Consider the following 23,367-nt stretch of genomic DNA (forward strand, 5'->3'; position numbering starts at 1 on the left):
TGCCAACCCAGAAATCTGATTACTGTCATTTCATGTGCTTTGCTTTTTGGTTTCAGGTGAGCTCATTTACTATTCAATGCAGTTTAATAGATATTGATTCCAAATGTTGGCTCAAGCATCCTGCCAAACTACAGGATAGACCTTCCCTCTATAATTCATTACTTGCATCACTCCCACAGCCAGGGACTTTCTCAGATGGTCACACGACTTTGATTTCAGTAGGCCTCAAAGAAAGGTACAAAAGCAAGGAATCATGACCTAGTATCTTCAAATGATTAATTATCCAGAAATTATGTCTCTTATCACAAAGGCCTTAGATTTTTGCCCAAAGGGTCAAGAACTTTTGATTTTGATAGGAAAATATTCTTAAAAAGGGAACTACAACAATATATACCCAAGCTTTTTACATGAGAAGCAGTGTGGTATAATGATTAGAGAGCCAGTCTTGGAGTCAAAAGGCTTGGATTCAAGTACTGCCTCTATCATATACTGACTTTATAACCCTTCCTGAATCACTGTGAACTCCCAGCACTCCCAGTGCACTGAAGTGCAAAGAAAGATGACTTAACCTGAATTTGAATTTTTTTCACTCATTTTGGTAACTATTTCCATGAAAATTGCTTTTTCTCATCACCCTCTGTATTTATTTTATGCATTTGAGAATATTCTTTTAAGACACGTCACCACTGTGAAAGGGACTCATGGCACAAAAAACGGTTAAGAATTCCAATAGCAATGAAAGCGCAGATCGAGTCCCTCAAAGAATATATATAGCATGTAAGCATCAAAGAGCAGCCATATGTAAAATTACCTTGGACAAACAGTTAATATGAACCAATGATGGGCATCCCAAGTAGCCATATCACTAAATGACCTCCTTGTCACTTGCCTCAAACAGCAGAGAACAATGAGCCTGGAGTCGAATGCGCTCTCCGTTTGCCAGGGTCAACAGCTTGTTGTCATCCATCACAGAATTCATGTTTTCTACCCAGAGTGCATCCACATCACCATCAAATAAAATGTATCTGTATAAAGGTAGTAAAAGAGGAAGAACTGACCAAAGTGGCTCGTTTCCCAACCCAGTGCTGGTGAGCCCCAAGGAGCAGAATGCACCCTGGTCTTGGGAATGAGAGCCGTCCTAAGTGGAACAGACTACCCCTGAAGGGATGAAGAATTGACTGCCTTGGGGCAGTGATGGGTTCCCCTCAATGGGGAAAGAGGGACCCCTCAAGCAGATACCGGATAACCACTTCTCAGGCATGTTGCAGAGTCTCTGTGTTAAGCAATGGGCTAAAGCAGATGGTCTCTGAGGTCTCTCCCAAGGCTGAAATGTCTAGGATGACAAGGATGATTCCTTGCATCCCTTGCATGCCCAATCTCCTCATTTCACAGAGAGGAACTAAGGCTCAGAGGGTTAGTGCCTTGCCAAGATCACCACCTAATAAGTAGCAAAGGCAGGATTCAAACTGAGGTCCTTTGTTTCTAAAGCTAGCACTTCCAAGTACCTTTTGGCATCATAGCATCCCAAGACAAATTGTCCATTGGCTATTTCAGCAAGGCAGAATCACATACAAGTTATATCCTATGGTGATATCCTCACAGAGGCTGTCCCAATTACTCTGTTGTGCTGGAACTTGTTCTATCAGATATCACTTAAAATAAAATGAAAGGACCATCAGAGAGAAGGACCTAGTGCCCCTTTTATGATGCAGCTTTGGGATTATTCAGGGGATTTTTTTCACAGCAGATTTTGAGCTAAAATAAAAATTGGAATCCTTCCTGGTTGCATTTTGTCACAAAGTAATTCTTAATAATATTCTTGACCTGTAGATCCTGATATAATTTTCAATCACTTCATGTTAACTGACTAAACTCTTCTTGATTTCTGAAAACACTTACTTTCTCTCTTTCTTGTCAGTTGGCTTATTGGTCTCCCTGAATATGTTTGACAGCACACCATCCGTCCAGTCTCGGGTAGTGGGATCCAAAATGCCGTATAATTCTATCACACTCATTGCCTTGGGGTTAAGTGTATAGATCTTCGTCACCAGGCCAAGCCTAATTTAAAGACACCAGATGTGTTAGGCCATCTAAAGCAAAGGGGAAAACTAGAAAGCTGGACCTGAAAACAGATTTCTGCTTCCAAGGTTGAAAATGCAGCACCAGCTGAGGAGAATGAACTTCAGACCTCTACATGCTTGACCTTTTGGGAAGCTCCCAGCACATCACAAAATGTACTCTCAGGCTCACAGTTCATCAAGGCTAAGGAGGATACAGACAGCATCATTTGAGAGATGGTCTGGGGCAGATTTGGCCTTAAAGAGCAATAGAACTCCAATGATTACCTTCCTTAAAGGCAACCAAACTCATAACTACTAATGTATATAAACCCATTCTTGACTTTCTAAACCCCAAAAGACAGCTGAGTTTTTTCCCCAATAATACCCACAGATGATCTGAAAAGCAGAATGAGAAATTCATATAACAAATAATATAAAATATCTGCACTCAAACCAACAGTTTAAAAAAGGAACCTTAGCCAATTACATAAATTAATCTAATAAAACTAACTAATTAATGGCAAAGAATGAAATATAGCATGAACATTTTAAGTCACCTTAAGTCAAAAGGCATTATATTGTATTTTTCTTTTACTAAGACAATCCAAGAGCACACATAATGAAAAATAACAAATGAATGAAAGCTCACACACAAATACACCCACACTCATGCACAACAAGTTGGGTACAAAAATAACATTTCATTCAACAAGGAAATCAGGAGAGAAAGAAGAAAAGTAAAGAGGAGCATAAAAGAGTACTTAGTCCTAAGTAAAATAAACTCTTAAAGAGAGAGTGAGAAAAAAAAAGAAAAGGGAAAAGTATACAAAAATAAGAAGGGAATTGTAAAATTATACATACACATACATATATATAATAGAATAATATATTATATATGCTACATATACATATATGTAAGGAAGGGAAATATTAAATCATAACTCTGTGAATGATATGAAGTCAGTCATAAAATGGGAGGAATAGCAGAATGATTAGAAAGCAGAATCCTACAATATGTTGTTTACTAGAAACACTTGAAACAATAAGATGCACACAGAGTTAAAAATAAAGGACTGGAGTAAAATCTATTATGCTTCCACTTAAGTAAAAAGGGCAGGGATAATATCACGATCCCAGACAAAGCAATAGCAAAAATAGACCTAGTTAAAAGAGAGAAACAGGAAAAATTCATTTTGTTGAAATGCACCATATGTAATAAATTAATGTCAATGCTAAACATATATTCAATGTCATGAATTTTCTTATTAATTCTATTAGCTAAAGTCAATAAGCCAGAATAAAAAAATAAACAAATTTCTTTACATTCAACATGTGTCATTCTCCACAGACAACTGATGGGTAATGTTCTGTTCACAAAATCAGCAAGCAATACTTATACATAATATGAGACAAAGAAAAAGAAAAATGACAATTCAATTGTAGGTGGCCATACCAAAAAAATTAGTATACTAAAGGAAAGTGTATATCATTTGTTATAAGAAATAAATAAGTGAGTTTATTTTCCTAATATAGCTGATTTTATTAAATCAAATTGAATTTCCATCAGGCCAAACAAGGGAGAAGAACATTCCAATGACTATGGGATGTTTTCTCTTTAGAATAAAGTCATTTTAAACCAATAAGAAGAGGAAAGAAGACAATGAAGGACATCAGCTTCTGCAGCTTATCTTGCAGTTCATGATGGTTCTCAGAAAGCAAAATGGCTGACACAGAACAAGATGGTATCAGTTATATTCTCCCAAAAATTCTATTTTAATAGTAACAAGTGTCATGGCATTTAAATTCTTTTTTTCTCCTATGTTTCTTCTTTTTAAAATAGTATTTTATTTTTCCAACTACTTGCAAAAATGGTTTTCAACATTCAATTTTTGCAAAACCTTGTGTTCCAGTTTTTATCCTTTCCTCTTCCCCTTCCCCTTTCCCCTAGACAAGCAAGCAATCCATGTGCAGTTCTTCTAAAGATATTCCCATATTCGTCATGCTCCACAATAAAAATTAGATCAAAAGGAGAAAAAAACACAAGGAAAAAAGCAAACTACTACTGCCACAAAGGTGAAAATATTACATTCAGTCTTCATAGTTCTCTTTCTGGATGTGGATGGCACTTTCTATCACAAGTCTATTGGAATTATGGCATCTGAATTCTTAAAAGAAAAGTTAAATGAGTTACAAGGAAAAATAAAAAATAAAACTATAATAATGAAGGACTTCAATTTACCATGACACTTAAATATAAGCTTAACAAAAAAAAAATGAAGTATCTCAATAGAATTTTAGAAAAGCTAGCTGCCATAGACCACTGGAGAATACTGAATGAGAAGAGAAAAGAGTGTGTGTGTGTGTGTGTGTGTGTGTGTGTGTGTGTGTGTATGTGTATTTTTCCTCAGCTGTGCATGGCACCTTCACAAAATGTGATGATTAGGATATAAAAATATCAAAACAAATGCCTAAAAGCAGAAATATCAAATGCATCCTTTATAGACCACAATGCAACAAAAATTATACACAATAAGGGACCTTTGAAGCAAATATTAAAAATTAATTGGAGATTAAATAAATCCTAAAGAATGGGTGGGTCAACAAAAACATAATAGAGACATTTTCATTAAAGATAATGACAACAATGAAACAACACACCAAAATTAGGAGATGCAGTCAAAACAATACTTGGAGGAAAATGTATTTTCATTTATGAAAGAGAGAGAGAACAGATCAATAAATTGGGCATGCAACTAGAAAAACTAGAAAAACAACAAATTTTTAAAACCCCTAATTAAATCTTGAAAATCAATGAAGATATTAACAAAACCCTTAAATTATTAAAACTAGCAGTTAATTTTCTTTTTTTGTTTGTTTTTTGCTGAAGCAATTGGAGTTAAGTGACTTGCCCAGAGTCACACAGTTAGGATAGAAGTTAATTTTAAAAGTAAAATAACTGGGTAGCTAGGTGGTGCAGTGGATAGAGCACCAGCTGCCTCAGCAAAAAAAATTAAATTAAATTAAAAAGTAAAATAAACCATTATCTAATTTCATTTTTAAAAGGCCAAATCATTAGTATCAAAAAAAAAAGACTTTATAACCAATGAAGAAGAAATAAAAGGAACTATTATTTTGCCCACTGGCAATTAAACTGACAATCTAAATGAAATTGATAAATATTTACAAAAATTTTAAAACTATAAAATTCCTAGGTTAACAGAACAGAAAATAGAATATCTAAATGACCCAATCTTAGAAAAAGAAATTGAATAAACCATAAACCATCTCCCAAAGAGAGGAAAAATACAGAACCAAATGAAATTATAGCAAACATTTGGATACAATTCATTCTAAGCAATCAGTTAGCTAATCAATCAATGAACATTTATTAAAGCAATAATAATAGGCACACCTATTATGTGACAAGCACTAAGCTAAACACTGAGGATACAAAGAAAAATAAAAGAAAGTCCCTAATCTCCTGGAGGTCACAATCTAATGACAAAGCAAAAAAAAAAAAAAAAAAAAAAAAAAAAAACCACAAACAAACAAAAAAAAACCTATGAACTATACAAACAAGTTATCTATAGGATAAATAGGAAGTAATCAATAGAAGGAAGATAGTATAATTAGGAGGAATTAGGAAAAGCTTCCAGTAGAGAACAGAATTTTAGCAGGATTTGAAGAAAGATAGGAAGGAAAAAACTATTCACTATAATCAGATTGAATTTAAAATAAGAATATAGAGCTGATTCAATATTAGGAAAACTAAAAACACAATTGATTATATTAATAATAAAAATGACAAATATATTTTATATTAATAAATACAGAAAAGGCTTTTAACCAAATATAATATACATTCCTATTAAAAGTCTTAGAAATCAGGAATAAAAGGATCTTTCTTTAATATGATAAAAATATCTTTCTAAATCTCAAAACTAGCATTACTTATAATGGGGCTAAAAGAGAAACCTTTCCAATAAGATCGGCAAGAATGTCCATTATCCCTATTATGGTTCAATAAAATTCTAGCTACAACAATAAGATAAGAGAAAAAAAAGTAGAAGGAAGGAAAAAGGAATAAACATAGGCAAAGAGTAACACTTTTTGTAGATGACATGATAGTTTACTTAAAGTACCCTAGAGAGTCAACTAAAAAACAAATTAAAACAATTGACAATGTCAGCAAAGTCAAAATATACAAAATAAATCCACATAAATCACTGACATTCCCAAATATTACCAACAAAATCCAGCAGGGTGAGCTATAAGGAAAAAAAACCATTTAAAACAACTAACTACAGAAAATATAGAATACTTGGGAATCCAGCTGTCAAAATTCACAGAAACTATATAAACACAATTATAAAAACTCTTTGCAAAAATAAAGACAGATCTAAGTAATTAGAGAAATATTAACTGCTCATGGGTGGACTGAGAAAATATGTAAAAAGGACAATACTACCTAAATTAACTTACTTATTCAGTTCCATACTATCAAATTATCAAAGGATTACTCTGTAGAATTAGAAAGATAATAACAATAATATTCATCTGGAGAAACAAAAGATCAAAAATTTCAAGGACATTAATGAATAAAAAAGGCAAATAAGAAGAACTAGCATCCCAAGCTGTGGAACAGAATAGGCATATAACACACAGAGGTAAATGATCACCGAAGCCCAGTGTTTGATACATCTAAAGATCCCAGGTACTCACTATTTGACAAAAACTCAGGAAAACTGGACACACTCTGGCAGAAACTAGGTATGGACCAACATTTCACACTACGTACACCAAGGCAAGGTCCAAATGGGTGACATCATTTAGACATAAAGAATAATATCATAAAACAAATTAGAAGATCAAGGAAGAAATTATGCCAGATTTACAGATGGGGAAAGAGTTCATGACTTAGAAAGTATGAAAGAAGGCAAAATGTACAGTTTTGATAACATAAAATTTACAAGGTTTTGTACAAATAAAATCAATATGGGTAAAATTAGAAGAGAAACAGGTACGGTAAGAAAATCATTTCAGCAAGTTTCTCTGATAAAGATCTCATCCTGAAATATATAAGCAACAGATTCAGATTTATACCAAAAAAGCCATTATCCCAGTTAATAAATGGTCAAAATATATGAGTAATCAGTTTTCACAAAGACAAAATCTAAGTTTCAATAACTACAGAGTAGAGGTTTACTCTAAATCACAAATTAGAAAAATATATATTAAAATAACTTTGAGTTTTTATCTCACATCTAGAAGATTAGGAAGTTGACAAAAAAGGAAAATTACAAATACTTGGAAGGACTGTGGTAAAATATGTACATTAATGCATTATTGGAGCTGATTTTCTTAGACATGGCCAATATGGGAATTTATTTTGCTTCACTACATTTAAGTTTTATTTTTCTTACTTTCTCAATGGATTAGGAGAGGTGGGAAAGAAAGACTGCTGACCAAAAAAAAATTTAATTTTAAAATTTTTTTCCTCCTAAGGACTACTTGTAAGGAATGGTAATCACAAAGAATAGGATCAAAGAGCATTAAAGAGCTTGAAAAATCTTAGAGACCACTGAGTCTAATCTCCTTATTTTACAGAGAGGGAAACAGAGGCCCAGCCAGGTTAAGTGACTTAGTACTCAGGATCACATAACTAATAAATGTCTGAGACAGAATTTGAATTCGTCTGCCTGACTTTAAGCCTAGTGCTCTATTCACTCTTCTTCTGCAGTATTTATTTGTTCTGCCTATAAATATTAGTTTTATACACACACACACACACACACACACATATAAATGCAGATCAAATTGGCAAGCCACTTATGAGTGAATATGTCAAAAATAAAACTCCCATCCCTAAAAAGTAATAGTTTTGTATTTACTGGGATTTACAATTTCCTGAAAATCTCAATGCATGGAAGTTTTTGTCCTTCCTTAATTTAAATCCATCACTGGGAGTAAAAAGCTGTTTGAAAAATGTAGTTGTTCTTTTTATCATTAATCCACCACATACAATGCTACATACCCAACTCCATCTCCAAACTGTGCATAACTTTCTTCCTGGGAATAATCTATCCAAAAAGCAAATCTGTAGTTCATGATTTATCCTCAAAAAACAACCCATGAGGCTAAGCAGGAGGTGTTATTATTCTCATTTTACAAAGAGAAATTGAACCTCAGTCAAGCACTTAAGACCATCACTACTTTATATCCTAAAATGTATTGACTAAATCATTTCACAAAAGAATGCAAACCAAAAAAAAATCTTCATGACAAAAGTGATTCATTTTAAAATTCCAGGAAAATAAACAGTGAGAAAAAAACATGATTTGACAATTCTACCCAATTACTACATGTGGTTCCATACTCACTTTGTCTGGGCCTGGCATAAAGTATTGATGACAACTGACTTGCCACCTCCAGTTGGTCCAACCACCATAGTGGTATGACGGGTTAACATGGTCTCATACATTTGAACTACTTTATCCACCTGGAACATATACATTAGCAATCAATTAAACTATATCTCTCAAGCTCATAATAATAAAATTAATTTTAAATAAATGAGACTCTGTATCATAAATCAACTTCTAAAAGGGAGACAGTTCTATCTACTAATTTCCAAAAGAAAAGCTAGGAGAGAGAGGTGAGGTTCTTCAGAGGTACAAAAGAACTGCCCATTTGTTTCCCATCTGATTTTTACCTGAATTGGTAAGACAACATAACCATTATCCTCCAGCACTTGTTCTACAGCATCGTTGAAACTTGGATAGCGAACTCTAGGGCAATCAAGCCCAGGAAACAAGTCAGAAATCAAGCCAAGGAAAAGAGGAACATCTTCAAACACAAACTTGGGCAGATTCATGTCTCTGAGAGCTCTCATCAGCACCACATCCTGGTCAACAGGAATAACAAGATGTATTTTCAAAAAAAATGTTACTTAGATATAAAGGGTGACATCATAAACAAATTAGGAGAGGAAGGAAGGCAGTTCTATGGATATGGATTTCATGACCAAACAGGTGATGAAGGGGATCATTGATGATACAATGGACAATTTTGATTATATGAAATTTTAAAGATCTTTGACAAAAAAGGGGGGGGGCATGTTCACCCAAGTTTGTCACAAAGTATATAAATGGACAGTTTTCTGAGAAAAAATCCAATCCAAAAAATCCAAGATCTGAATCATAAGAAATTTTTTTAAGTTTTCAAAAAAAACTGAGGAAGTTCATATCAACCAATGTGGATTAAACCAAGAAAATAATTTATAGAATAATGCCAATCTTGTAAAAATAATTTTGAAAGATTTAAGAACTCTGACCAACACAAGAGCAAATTATTCCAGAGGATGGGCCAGTGATGAAGCATGATACTACCTAACTCCTCTATGAGAGCTAATAGGTTCAGGGTACAGAGACATACATTTTTGGACATGGCCATTGAGGAAATTTATTTTGTTATTCTGTTATAAGAGTTTTGTTTTTCTTTTTTCTTTCTTTCATTGGGGGTAGGAGGGACAGTTAAGAAGGGAGAAGAAAAAATAGATTACATATATTGTCAGATTTTTCTCAATAAAAAAATTCTCTTTTTATTCTATTTTTTAAAATATTATATGCTATAAAATAAACATATCAATTGACTTTCTTGAAAGAGGAAAGAAAATGCACATAGGAGAAATTTAGGTAATGTAAAATAACAATGGCGTGGGAACTGATCTAGAGCCAGAAATCCTGGGGAATGACAGCAAGTGAACCCCAGAAAGCATTGCTAACAATAAGGCCAATGGTGGTGATGGAATTCCAGGTGAGCTATTCAATCCTCAAAGATGATGCCATTAAAAAGCTGAACTCAATGTGCCAGCAAATTTGGAAATTTCAACAGCAATCACTGCATAGGAAAATGTCAGTTTTCTAAAGAAAGGAAATGCCAAGAAATGTTCAAATTACTGAATAATCACATTCATCTCACAGGCCAATTAGGTTATGCTCAAGATTCTTCAAGCCAGGCTTTAGCAATATGTGAACCAAGAATTACCAGAAGAGCATCTGGTTTTCAAAGAGGCAAAAGAACTGGAGACCAAACTGCCAACATTCGCTGCATTGTGGACAAAGCAAGGAAGTTCAATAAAAACATTTCATTCTGCTCCATTGACTACATCAAAGATCTAAACTGTGGATCACAACAAAGTGTGGTGAAATTCCTCAAAGAAATGGGAATACCAGATCCTCTTACTCATTTCCTGGGGAACTCATATGAAGCTCAAGAAACAACAGAACTGAACATGAAACATTTGATTCATTTGGAAAGGACAAGTCTGTACATTGTCAACTTATTTTTTAAAATTTATATGCAAAATACATCAAGCAAAATGTCAGCTTGGATAAATCAAAAGCTGGAATTAAGGTTGCTGGGAGAAGTATCAATAGTCTGAAATATGTAGATGGTATCACTCTAGTGGCAGAAAATGAAGAAAAATTAAGAAGCTTCTTGATGAAGTTCAGGAGATAGTAAAAGTTGCTCTGAAGCTTAACATCAAAAAAACTAAAGTCTTGGTAGCTGACTCACATCTAATACATGGAAAAGAAATGGAAGTGGTGTCAGATTTTATAGTCTTGGTCTTAAAGATCCCTGCAGATGGTGATGACAAACATGAAATGAAAAACTGCTTGCTCCTTAGAAGGAAAGACAGCCTACTAAAAAGCAGAGACATCTTGCCATCAAAGGTCCAGAGTCAAAGCTATGATTTTTCTAGCAGCAATATATAGCTGTGAGAGTTGGACTATAAAAAAAAACTGAACACTGCAGAATTGATGTTTTCAAAATGTAGTGATGGAGAAGACTTTTGAGAGTCTTATCTCTTTGTCCCTTGACTCCTTGTTTCACCTTACTCTTTTGACTTTTTAACTTTTTGCTTTTTGTTATTATTGACAATAATAGCTGTCTGCTATTGGACCTGAAGGTTTGCACAGCATTCCATAATTACAACATGCCTAAGAAGAAGGTATTATTATCCCCATTTTACAGAAAAAGAAACTGAGGCAAGTGATATGCTCAGGCCACATGTTTCTGAATAGTTTGGGACTAAATCTGAATTCAGGTTTTCCTGCCTCCTGGTCCAGTGCTCTCTCTATGGAGCCACCTTTTTATTATTATTATCCTTAGTTATTAAACGAAGGTGTGGTGAATTGTACTGGATGTGATATTTACCTCATTTAGTTCAGAAGACCCTCTCTTCAGTTCACCAGCCATCACTAACACTGATTTAAGAGCCCTCAGTCCAAAGTCATAATGGTGTTGTTTGGATAGCTGCTCCCGGGACAGTTTGTACAGCACGGTCATTTTTTTGGCCAGCATCTGTTGACAAGAGAAATCATCAATGAAAGATGAACACCAAGGAGAAGGTTGGAGTCCCTTTTGATATAAAATGCAAAACAAACCTCACCACTTCTCTTTGGATATACAAACACAATTGTCTTTCAGAAGCAGAGCTTGATCTTAAAAGCCACAAAATAGGGGGAAAAAGAAAAAGAAAAAATGAGCAAAAAACAGAAAAGAACCTTAACCATAAAAAGATACTATAGTGACAGGGAAGACCAAAACAACAAGTCAGAAGAGGACAAATTTTTCGCCCACATGGAAAATCTCAAAGGGTGATCTGAATTGGATCTCAAGCCCAAAGAGGCTTCTTGGAGTGCTTATAAAGGATTTTAAAGGGCAAATAAGATAAGTAGAAGAAAAATTAGGAAAAGAAATGAGAAATATGCAAAACAGAGTCAAAAAGCTTGGAAAGGTAAGGATTAAAAATTGACTGAAGAAAACAATTCCTTAAAAAATGCAATTGGCCAAAGGCCAAAAAAAATTCACTGAAGAAAACAACATCTTGAAAAGTAGAGTTGACCAAATGCATTCAAATACCAAAGCTAACTGAAGAAAATCACACATTAAAAACTAAAACTAAGCAAATGGAAGATAATGACTTTATCCATTGCTTGGCACTCCATTTGCTTGGAAAATAATGACTTTATGAGACATCAAGAATCATTCAAAAAAACTTAAAAGAATGAAAAAGTGGAAGAAAATATAAAACCCCTCATTAAAAAAAAACAGCCTGTTAAATAGATCCAGGAGAGATAATTTTAAAACTATTGGTCTACCTGAAAGCCACCACCAAAAATATCTGGATAGCATTCTTCAAGAGATCATTAGGGGAAAGTGCCCTGATATACTAGAACCAGAGGGAGAAATCACCATCAGTCACTATTGATCACATCGATTTCCCACAAGGAAAATCCCAAAAAACATTGCTGCAAAAAATGAGATAAATCAGATCACATGAAAAGGCACAAAAGACTTATTACAATGAAGGGGAAAAGCAGAGGGGAATGAGCATTGTTTGAAGATTAATCTCATCAGTTTTGGATCAAAGTAGGAATAACATTTACTCAGTTGGGTACAGAAATTTATCTTATTCTATAAGGAATTAGGAGGAAAAATGGGAAAGAAAGGAAAAGGGCTAGATGTAAGAGAAAGAAGAAACTCTAGGAGAAAGAGGTAAGAGAAGAGGGGTGATAGAGCAGAGGGCAGGTTGAGGGCAGTTTGTCAGAAACAAAACACTACTAAGGAGATGTGGAAAGAAAAAATCAAAGTATATACAGGAAAGAAAATAAGATGGGAGGAAAATAACCAGCTGGTAATCATAACTGTGAATGTGAATGGGATAAACTCTCCCATAAAATGGAAATGGATAGCTGAATGGATTAAAACCCAGAATCCTGAAATATGTTGTTTACAAGAAACACATTTAAAACAGAGAGATGATACATTCAGAATAGGGGTAAAAGGCTGGAGCATAATTTATTTTGTTTCAACCAAAGCAAAAAAAAAAGTGATCCCAATTCTGATCTCATTTCTCTTCATGTGTAGAGGAATGAAGCCAGACTCCTACCCAAGCTGTCCAGGCACAAACTGATTCTGAATGGCAGGAAGAGTAATCAGTCAAGGCTGTCTGATACTGAAGACAAAAGGAGACAGAATCTTTGACAAAAAGGCACTCATTCATGTGGGACAAGCAGACCCTGACCTCTGAGGATGCCCCAGTTACAAGGAGGTGACATAAGGATGAACCCAAGGGTACTTTCAGCATCAGGGGCTGCACTTAAAAGACCCTCAGTCATCTTAGATGCCCCCCCTCCTCTCTGGGGCAAAGGTCCTCATCTGACCAGCCTGCATCACTCATCACACTGAAAATGGTCATTGTCAACTCCCTCAATCATTTTCCTGAAATCAGGGGCCAGCAAGATGTGGCTTCTTGTTCTGTCTCTAATCCATGCTAGGGGTTTAACCTTGGGTGAAATCACCTGACCTCTTCATGGCCCAGATACACAGAAGGGGGTAACCTGCATTCAATTAAGGGAGTTCTTTATACCAATGAAATCACAGGGCCAGACTCTGTCCTTATTGTCATCATAAAGCAGTATTTTTTCTGTGGTTTTGTGGATGGGACCACCTTGTTCATAGTCATCAACTATCAGAGAAAAAGGTTTTTTCCTTGTTCTCTAAGGCACAAAATAGAAACCAAAAACAGGGAGGCAAGGACTTCAAGAGCTAAAATGCTTAAAACTGTAACTGCAGGATATGGGGGGAAAAAAGCAGAAATATTAAAGAGATCTCGCTGAAAGGCTAAAGCTCATTCATTTTACATTAATTACATTTCTCCTACCTTTGCCAGAAGAAATCCTTCAGAGAAAAGCATGATCTCACAGATCTGTTGGAGGTCTGGAACAATTACAACCACAGGCCTGAACAAAGCCTTTACAGACTCTGGGAGTTCTGTCCGGCCAGCGTAGCCTGGATTCATAGTTATGAAGATTCCCATGCGAGAATCCAGGGTGATTTCTTGGCCTTCAAACTACAGCACAAAAAGGAATTAAAGAGAAGGACAAGTCAGCCTTCCCCACAACAAAGAATTCAGTTTGATTCAACCAAGATGTACCATGTCCCTTGTTGGTGCAAGTTTCTGGGCTAGGAGCCAGAAAAACAAGATAAAAATAACTCAGGCACACATGCTATGGTAACTTCTTTTTTCTGTTTTTTTCTTCTTCCATGGTTTTTTTTCCTTTTGCTCTGATTTTTCTCTACCAACATGTTTCATAAAGTAATGTGTATTAAAAATAAGTAATTCTTTTAAAAAGAAAAATAAGTGCAAAAAAAATTAACTCAAGATCCCATGCTCCTAGTGCTTGGAAAGAAAAAGCCAATATTGGAAGAGAGAGAGAGAGAGAGAGAGAGAGAGAGAAAGAGAGAGAGAGACTTCAATTGTTTTGTTTCTTCTTGTTGCCTGCATGAAGTTGCAGTATTGAGGAATAAAGATTTATCTCCTCCCTCCTCTTCCAACCAACACAAAAGGTGGTACCCTCAGGCCTAAGACCCAGGCTCACCTGCCTTCCAGGGTAGTTACGTTTGATGATTTTTAGGAAAATGAACACCAGAGGTGGCAACATTTCTACCAAGATTGAAAGTTCATCTCTGTGCACTTGGCTCTTCTCAGCAATGCAGTGATTCAAGGCAATTAAAACAGATTTAGGATAGAAAATCCCAATTACATTCAGAAAAACACTGAATGTGGATCAAAGCATAGTATTTTTGCCTTGTTTGTTTGTTTGTTCTTTCTTGTATTTTTTTTTCTTTTGGTCTGATTTATTTGCACATCAAGACATATATGGAAATATATTTAAAAGGATAGCATATATTTAACCAAATCAGATTACTTGCTATCTTGGAAAAGGGGGAGTTGAAAGAGGAAAGGAGAAAAATTCAAAACACAAAGTTTTACAAAAATGAATTTTTAAATGACCATTATATGTTTTTGGAAAAATAAAATACTATTGAGGAAAAAAATTCATCTCTAGAAAATCTGGATTGGGAAGACTACATCCTCATGAGTAGAACATCCAAGCAAGGAAAGCAAGAAAGGAGGCTACTCTTTCAAAAGGGATAAGTCGCTTCCTCCTTCTGCTTGCTCCAAGTGTTCAACGTCAGTGCTCACTCACCTGAAATGTGGTCAGCTGATGGATCAGAGCATTCCGGATGGTCTGAATCTGGGAGGAGATGACTGAGAGCACAGAGGCATCAATACGGTTGAACTCATCAAAACAGCCCCAAGCTCCGCACTGGGCAAGGCCGGAGAAAATCTTCCCAACAGCCTGAAAAAGGATGTCAGACCAAAGAGTCAGAGGTCATCTGGTCCATTGCCTTTATGTGGAAACCAAGGCCACCAAGGTGAGCTGAACTGTCACCCTTGCATATATGGGACTGAGACAGGATTTGGAACTCAGGTCTTCTTGACTCCAAGCTCAGAGCTCTATCATCTCACTGACTCAGCTCCGCAATCTCTTCTGGTTTTCTCCTTTTTTCCCACAAGACATATTCCTATGAAACTTTAGAATTCTTGTGACCCTCTAGGAGAACCAAGGCTATCCTTTCTCCTTGTCCCTTCCCATTATTCACTCTGCCAAAGAGTCCTACAGACTTTAAAAGCCAGGAAATGACCAGGAACCATCTGCTGAGGTCCTACCTTTTGTCATGTGATTTTATTGTACCAAATCTGGAAAGGCTCATGGGCCTTCCAGGGGGAAACCCATTCTGAAAAAAGAAAAACAAAAACCACCCTCTACCACATTTACTTTAATTTCACTAATCAATAAATACATATTAAATATCTTTGTAACACAAAAACAGCAGGATGATGGGGAATTAGACCCAGATTTGGAAGAAACTTCAGAGATCATTGGGCCCAAATTGATAGGAAATCTTCCTAAAATATCCCATTTCCTTTCACCAGATCAGTGTAAACTGTACATGAAATACAAGGCTTTGTAAAAATTCCTTACTTTGTAATCCATGCCTTCTCCACAGTTGGTCACCACACAAAGCAAACCCAAGGCTTTGGCAAGGTCTTTAGTGGTCTCTGTCTTGCCTGTCCCTGCTGGACCTGCTGGTGCCCCACCCAAGTACATGGACAATGCCTGAAAGAAGCCAAGCACAAAATTTATGCAAAATATCAATGGATGTTGGTTAATAACAAAAATTTATTCTGAAAGGTCGATAACTAACAAAAAAAGTGCTGTAGATACAGATATATATATGTATATATAGAGAGAGAGAAATTAATTTAAATCTACTCTTAAAATTGTGATTTTCTAATAGGCCTACTAGGAACCAAAAACCTCCCTCTTACTCTGTCCTTCCATTGCCAGAAACAAACATTTGTTAATGGCTTACTGTGTACCAGGCACTGTACTAAGTGCTTTACAAATATTATTTTATTCTCAATATTCTCAAATTATCAAATTATTCTCAATTATTCTCAAATATTACATTATTCCTCACAATAATACTGAGATAGGTGCCATTATTATCCCCATTTTACATATGAGGAAACTGAGGCAAAAGAGCATTAAATGACTTACCAAGGGCCACACAGTTAGTAAATGTCTACAGTTGGGTTTGAATCCAGATCTTCTTGACTCCAAGATTAACATTCTATCTATTACATCAATCAACAGCCTAAGAATATATGTTAAGTGTTAACCTTGAGTTTAAGGAGTTAATTTCATAAATACAGAATAAGGAAAACGTAGTTAGCAGTTTTTCTGGGGGGTAGAAATCTAGTTATTTTAAAAGACTGAAAACTCAATGAGTCACCATTGTTACATGTCATCCCCAAAAAGAGAGCAGATTCTTAAATTGCATTGAGACAGACATAAGTTCCAGGAATAAGGAAGTCTAGCATCACTGTATTCTTCCTTGCTCAGACCGTACTGGATATCACAGATTAGCAAGAATGTCAACAAGCTCAGGGGAATCCAAACCAAAAGAGGGCAAACATAATAGTGAAAAGCCTCAAGTTCATGCCATGGAGGACAGGGTGAAGAAGTGGCCATGTTGAACCTCAGGAAGAGAAGGTTTATGGGAACCATGAATTTTGTCCCTAGTGCCTGAAAAGCTGTTCTGGACAAAAAAAGATTGGCTTTGTTTTCCTTGACTCCATAGGGCAGAAGTAAGAGCAAGGGAAACTGCAAGGGAGTAAATTTGGACTCAACATCAGGAAAAACCATGAATTACTATCCCCCAGCAGACTGTGAAGGATCTTCTTGCAGAAGATGGATAGCCTGATACTTACAAGCTCAGAGACCCTTGACAAGTCATTTAACCCCACCTGGGGAGAGAGAAAGAGACACACAGAGAAAGAGGGAGACAGAGAGAGAGACAGACAGAGAAAAGAGAGAGAGAGAGAGAGAGAGAGAGAGAGAGAGATATGAATGGATAAAGAAAGATAGATGGGTAACCCCTTGTCACTTAGGGGTTTCCATTTAATTTTTAAAATCCCAAATGACCTTGAGTTCCTAAAAACTATATGCCAGAAGCATAAAAATCCTAGCACTGGAAAAGTTTGGGATGTAGATCTAGAAATGGACAGTATATCTGTCACTCTAAGACCTGCCTTGCTGAATTCTGTCCAGGTAGCCCAAGGGGAACTTTTTCAGCCACAGCAACTGTCAAACACTGAATTCTAAATGGCCAAGGACTTGTGAGTATCCACAAGAAAAATCACAGATATAACATTCTGATATGGCTTGACCACCAAAAGTCATTTAGTATAACCTGTACCTGAACAACAATTTTTTTTTCTTCTGCCTAAAAGGCTGCCTGTTGTAACAGAGAGAACATTGGACCCTGTCAAGAAAACATGGATTCAGCAGACACTTAGTAGTTGTGTGACCCTGAGCAAATTACTTAATCTCTGCCCGCCTCAGTTTCCTCATCTATAAAATGATGGACTCTAGGTACTTTCCAGCTCTAGACTTATGAAGCTAGTGCCTACAGTTCAACTTCTGACCCTGGAGGCATTTATTGCTCCAAGCAAACTAGAGATCACCCTCCGCCTCATCTCCCAAATGCATCGTGCCCTTCCCCTCATCTATACTTTGCTCACTCACACTGTTCCATATACTTGGTATATTGTCTCTCTCTGGCTGTTTGCCTCCCTAAGTCCTAAGCCCTCACTAACAGTCAATTCTAAATCACCCGAGTCTTCCTTCATCTTCTCTGCGAGTAATAATATTTTCTCCCTTAGCCCAGTATTTCTCCAAAGCACTTAGTATATGTTGCTTTTTACTATAATTATCCAGGTGTCTTATCTCCCCACAAGATGTTGTAGTTTCATCCTTCCATTTCATGACTTGCCAAAGGTCCCCAGCTAGGTTAAGTATCTGGGGCTGCTTTTGAACTCAGGTCTTCCTGATGCTGCACTATCCACTGTGCCATCTAGCTTCCATCCCCCTTGCTAGCTATTAAGCTTCCTCAGGGCACGGGACATAGAGGAGATTGAGCATGTATTAACATTTTATTTTGTTCTCTAAGTGATTTTCTGTATTCTGTGTAACAAACCCAAGCCTCTTCTTTGTCTCTTAAGGGAAGAAGTGCTTTGAGTTCAAAAATTGAGCCTCTCTCTCTCAAGTTAGATGCAAAAATCTGAGCTCTCCTATAACCACTATTTGTTAAAGAAAAACTCAAGGTTTAGAGTTTCAGTACTCTTACAAAATACTCTTAAGTCTAGGGGAATTATTTCAGAAACACTCCTGCTGATAAATGTCCACATATCTTCAGTCTGAGAAACTTCAAAACATTTGTGTGTTACCCTGGACATGAAGACTAGTGACTCTATGTCCCATCTTTAGCCTCATTCTTGCTAATTAAAAAAAGGTGATCTTATCTAATTACCAGGGACCAGTGAGCTTACATCTCTGGTTCATTATCAATACCCTCAAGATGCAACTGGGACCCATAAATTCAGGAAGTGATCTTCATCCCAAATATGTGCTATATCCACTTTCTGTAATGTAACCAATCATGATCCCTCATCTCTATCATGTTACCAATTCCATAACCAATGATATGATTTCTATTCTATCCTTTATTCTATGCTTGTAAGAATAAGCTGCATCTTCAGTTGAATTCTTTGTCTGGAAACTGAGGCAATCTATTGATCTTTATTAGCTGTTTGTCCCCCTGCAAATAAACCATAAACTTATTCAAAGAAAGATGCCTTGGTTTACTTTTTTGTTAAATTTCACTTATGACAACAGAAAGCACTTAATAAATGTTGAATTAAATTACATTACATTGGTGACTACAGATACAGGCCTTTTCTAATCACTGGCATAAATATTTTACATTGAACTTTAATTTACAAGTGTTTAAAAAATAATAATTCTATAAAATAAAAAATAACTACTATTTTTTCTATTTCACTTATCATAGACGTAGAAAGGAAAGTTCAATCAATCGTTGTTTATTAAGCACTATTACGTATCAGACATGATGCTGAGCACCAAAGGTATAAAGAAAAAGCAAAAACTGTCCCTGTCCTCAAGAAGTTGACATTCTAATGGGACAATATGTACATAAATAAGCACAAAAATACTATATAGAGTTGTTTGTTCTTTGTTCTCCAAGAGGACCATGACATCAGGGAGGTGATGCCATGACTTGCAAATGAATTGGATTTAAGAGAGGAAGGGCTGGGCAAGGTCACCTGCCTCACTTTCCCTCCAGAGCCATATAGGTCCAGAGGCCAGATAGAGATCAGGATGACAGGAGATGGCACTGGATGAAATGGGAGACTCTTTTTAAGCAAAGGTCTTCAACAAGTCTCAGTATGACTGAGGCTGCACCCTAATCAGAGATTCTAGGAAGCAAGGAATGTAGGAAGCAAGGAATGTGGGAAGGGAAGGGAAGGGAAGGGAATGGAAGGGTAGAGGAAGGGTAGGGGAAGGGTAGGGGAAGGGTAGGGGAAGGGTGGGGAGGGGAAGGGTAGAGGAAAGGTAGAGGAAGGGTAGAGGAAGGGTAGAAGAAGGGTAGAGGAAGGGTAGAGGAAGGATAGACGAAGGATAGAGGGAAAAAGGAAGGAGGGGGGAATCTTCCAACTGACCACTTCCAGGTCAGCTTTACTCACAGAGGTTATTGTTTGTCCTTCATTCTCAAAGAGGACCATGACATCAGGGAGAGGATGTCATGACATGCAAGTGAATTGGATTTAAATGAGGGAGGGCTGTACAGGGTCACCTGCCTTACTTTACCTCCAGAGCCAGCTGGGTCCAACGGCCAGATATAGATCAGGATGACCAGCAATGGCCCTCACATACAGAGTAGAGATACAAGATAGCCTTAGAGGGGAAGGTTAGAATCAGAGGACTTTTATTAATTATCTGGCTGTCTTATCCCTCTAGGAGTTGATGTTGTTGAACAAGATATTAAAATGTAATTCTTTGATTTTACAAATTATTTAAAAATAGCAATTCATGAGATATTGGGGGAGGGAGAAGTAATTCATTTAAGTAAATGAGTATTAGTTAATTAAACAGTTAAAAATAGTTAAAGTCAGATGTGTGTGTGTGTGTGTGTGTGTGTGTGTGTGTGTGTGTGTATCTCCAAGCTTTACCTGGGTAAGTGTCAAATAGATGCGGTCTGTAGTTGGCGTAATGACCAAGCGTCCATTCAGACCCATATACTCATAACCATAGCCAAAAGTTCCAGTACACTGTCGGACATTCAATTCATCTGGTTCTCGGTCCCAATAAAAACGCAACTGACTTTCCCATTCAAATTCCCGAGCATCAAGAATGCTGGAAAAGAAACAATCCAAGGGGGTAAAGGAGGAAGGAGAAAGGGAGGAGGGCAAGGGGCTGGGGTAGACCCAAGGACCGGGAGGAGGAAATGGAATCCAGTTTTTCTGGATGCTCTCACCTGCCTCTTATAAATGAATCAACTATGTCTCTGGCATGCACATCAATGATGAGGACAGTATTGTACTTTTTCCTGTCATTTCTGCTCAGTGGTTTGGTGATCTGAGTTACAAGTTCATCGATCTGCTTGTGCATTTTCTGGCCATAAATCTTCATTGCCTGTTTTTCTCCAAACTTTACTTTTCGAAAGACATCTTCCACCTCCCAGGTCCACCACACTTGGTTGGCAACCAACACTACCATGCCTTGGTAGAGCAACATCCACTCAACTCTATAGAAAAGGCAAACGTTAGGGATCAATGCTGAAGCCAATCTTATTTAATATGTTTGTATTTCATCTTGAATGGGTCTTCCCCAATTCCTTCCCCTCCAAAATTACCTTTTATTTACTTTGTATGTATATATATGAACATATTACTTTCCCCAGTAGAAAACAAGCTCCTCGTTCATTTTTGCCTTTTTGACCCTAGCACTTAATAAAGTGCCAGCATATAGTAGGTGCTTAATAATTGCTTATTGAAGCACACAGATGCCTCTAAGTTGTCCTAACAAGATCACAGATCTAGAAATGGAAGGAAACTTAGACACCAGTTAGTCCAGTGTTCTCATTTTAGAGTTAAAGAAATTGAAGTGATCAGGACCTAAACCCAAGTCTTTGGAGTCCAAATCCAGAATTCTTTCCTGTGCAGCTTGATGCTTTAACAAAGAAAGTAAAATCAGTAGAAATTCTTAGGTACTTATGTGTACATTTAGAAAAGTAGCAGATAAGTGTCAACATTAGCAAGTGTGAGGGAATAAACTTAAGGAAAAGTTTTTTAAACTATATTTAGCTATAGGAGCTATCATCTACAACACCAAAGCCACTGTATATCAAGGATTCCTAATCTTTTTTATATCATGGACCCCTCTGGTCTAAGGCACTCCTGTCAGAATGATGCCCTTAAATGCACAAAATAAAATTTGAAGAATTACAAAGACAATTATGTTGAAATAATATGGGGGGAAAAAATCCAGGGACTTCAGGTTAAGAATCCATGCTGTAGAAATCTTTTGATGACATTAGATCAATGTCTTATATAATACATACATATACATATATATATATATATACACACACACACACACTGAGCATCTTCTGAAAGATGGAACAAAAAGGAAAAAAGTGAGAACATTCTCCTCCCATAGTACGAGACTATGTGGTGCAGACCAGTCCTTGAACACTGTATGCAGTTCTTACCCTTGACCATTAAGAGGATCAAACAACTGAAAATAGATCCAAAGAAGGCACTGAAATGGTTAATTGTGTGTGTGCATGTGAAGGAGCTTTCATAAGGAAGTAAAGGAAGAAAACAATAACTGGCATCTAGAAAAATAAAGATTCAGACAAGTTGTCTGAAGACAGCTTGATGGCATTGTATGATCTAAGATATGACTGGATTTTAAAAGGACTTCTTTACAAAGTGTCAAAGATTCATCTATGAAGAAGGTGAGAGACTCTTTGGGCTCAATGATCTAGAGAGAAAGCATTTCTATCTAGTAGCATCTAAATCAAATTAGATCCAAATGCCTCAAGAAGAAGCTTACTCTTAAAAGAGCCCATGCATCTTCCACTGTGTTTAATTTGTTCCTCTAGCTCCATCTCTTGATTCTGAATGCAATGAAATTATAATTGTCTAAAGAGAAATATGAGAATGCCCTTCCTTTCTCACATTGCAGAGATAGGAGAATTCTGGGTGTGGATCACAGTATATCCTGTCAGACTTGGTTAGTGTTGGTTTTGCTTAATTTTTTCTATCTGTTTTTATTTTTTGTTATAAAGGATGGTTCCCTGGGAAGGATAGGAGAGACACATATTGATATATGTGGGCATGGAAAAACAAAACACATCAATAATTTTTTTCTAAAAGAAAAAATTTTCAGTGATTCCCTTTTTCCTACTAAGTAATATTTAAACTACTTACACTCTCATTGTAAGGGGATTTTGTAAGGGGAGGGCATTCAAGGCCCTCCCTTCTTTTTCCCCATCCTTCTTTTTCAGCTAACTTTTATTATTTTCTTTTATATACTTTATGTGACAGAAAAATTAAGACAATCATGAACATGACCTGTGCTTTCCATCTCTGTGCCTCTGGCTCACACTATTTCCAAAATCTGGAAATGTCCTCCAGCTCCTTATTCCCAACTCCCTTTTAAAGCCTAGCTCATATACTGCTTTCTCCATGAAACTTTCCCTGATCCTCCCAAAGTCAATAACTTCACCCCTAAACCTCTATTAGCGCTTTATTTCCCTAAATTATGAATCACAGTTATTTTTGTACGTGTCACGTTGTCCCGCTAACCTTCGAGCTTGGCAGAGACCCTGCCTTATCTAAACTTTGTATGCCCTGCTACCCCAGGATCTCCCTGTACTCTGCCCACGGTGAACATCCAATCAATGTGTCTACTTCATCTGAATGTGCTAGAACCCTCATAGATAAAATTAGCCTCAT

The 23,367-nt window shown here is 36.5% G+C and overlaps 1 protein-coding gene across 1 annotated transcript in view; it reads right to left on the reverse strand.

Moving 5' to 3' along the window:
• The window catches only part of DNAH10 (dynein axonemal heavy chain 10), a 145,762-nt gene that overhangs the window by 61,483 nt on the left and 60,912 nt on the right, over positions 1-23,367 (reverse strand). Inside the window, exons 31-40 of the mRNA XM_031948437.1 lie at positions 20,880-21,149; positions 20,575-20,758; positions 15,962-16,096; positions 15,122-15,274; positions 13,792-13,980; positions 11,280-11,426; positions 8,773-8,964; positions 8,441-8,559; positions 1,900-2,058; positions 890-1,025 (exon numbers count right to left, since the gene is read on the reverse strand). Of these exons, the coding sequence (XP_031804297.1) occupies positions 890-1,025; positions 1,900-2,058; positions 8,441-8,559; positions 8,773-8,964; positions 11,280-11,426; positions 13,792-13,980; positions 15,122-15,274; positions 15,962-16,096; positions 20,575-20,758; positions 20,880-21,149 (1,684 nt within the window). The remainder of the gene's footprint in view (positions 1-889; positions 1,026-1,899; positions 2,059-8,440; positions 8,560-8,772; positions 8,965-11,279; positions 11,427-13,791; positions 13,981-15,121; positions 15,275-15,961; positions 16,097-20,574; positions 20,759-20,879; positions 21,150-23,367) is intronic.

Source organism: Sarcophilus harrisii, chromosome 1 (genome assembly GCF_902635505.1).
Source record: "Sarcophilus harrisii chromosome 1, mSarHar1.11, whole genome shotgun sequence".
Taxonomy (NCBI): domain Eukaryota; kingdom Metazoa; phylum Chordata; class Mammalia; order Dasyuromorphia; family Dasyuridae; genus Sarcophilus; species Sarcophilus harrisii.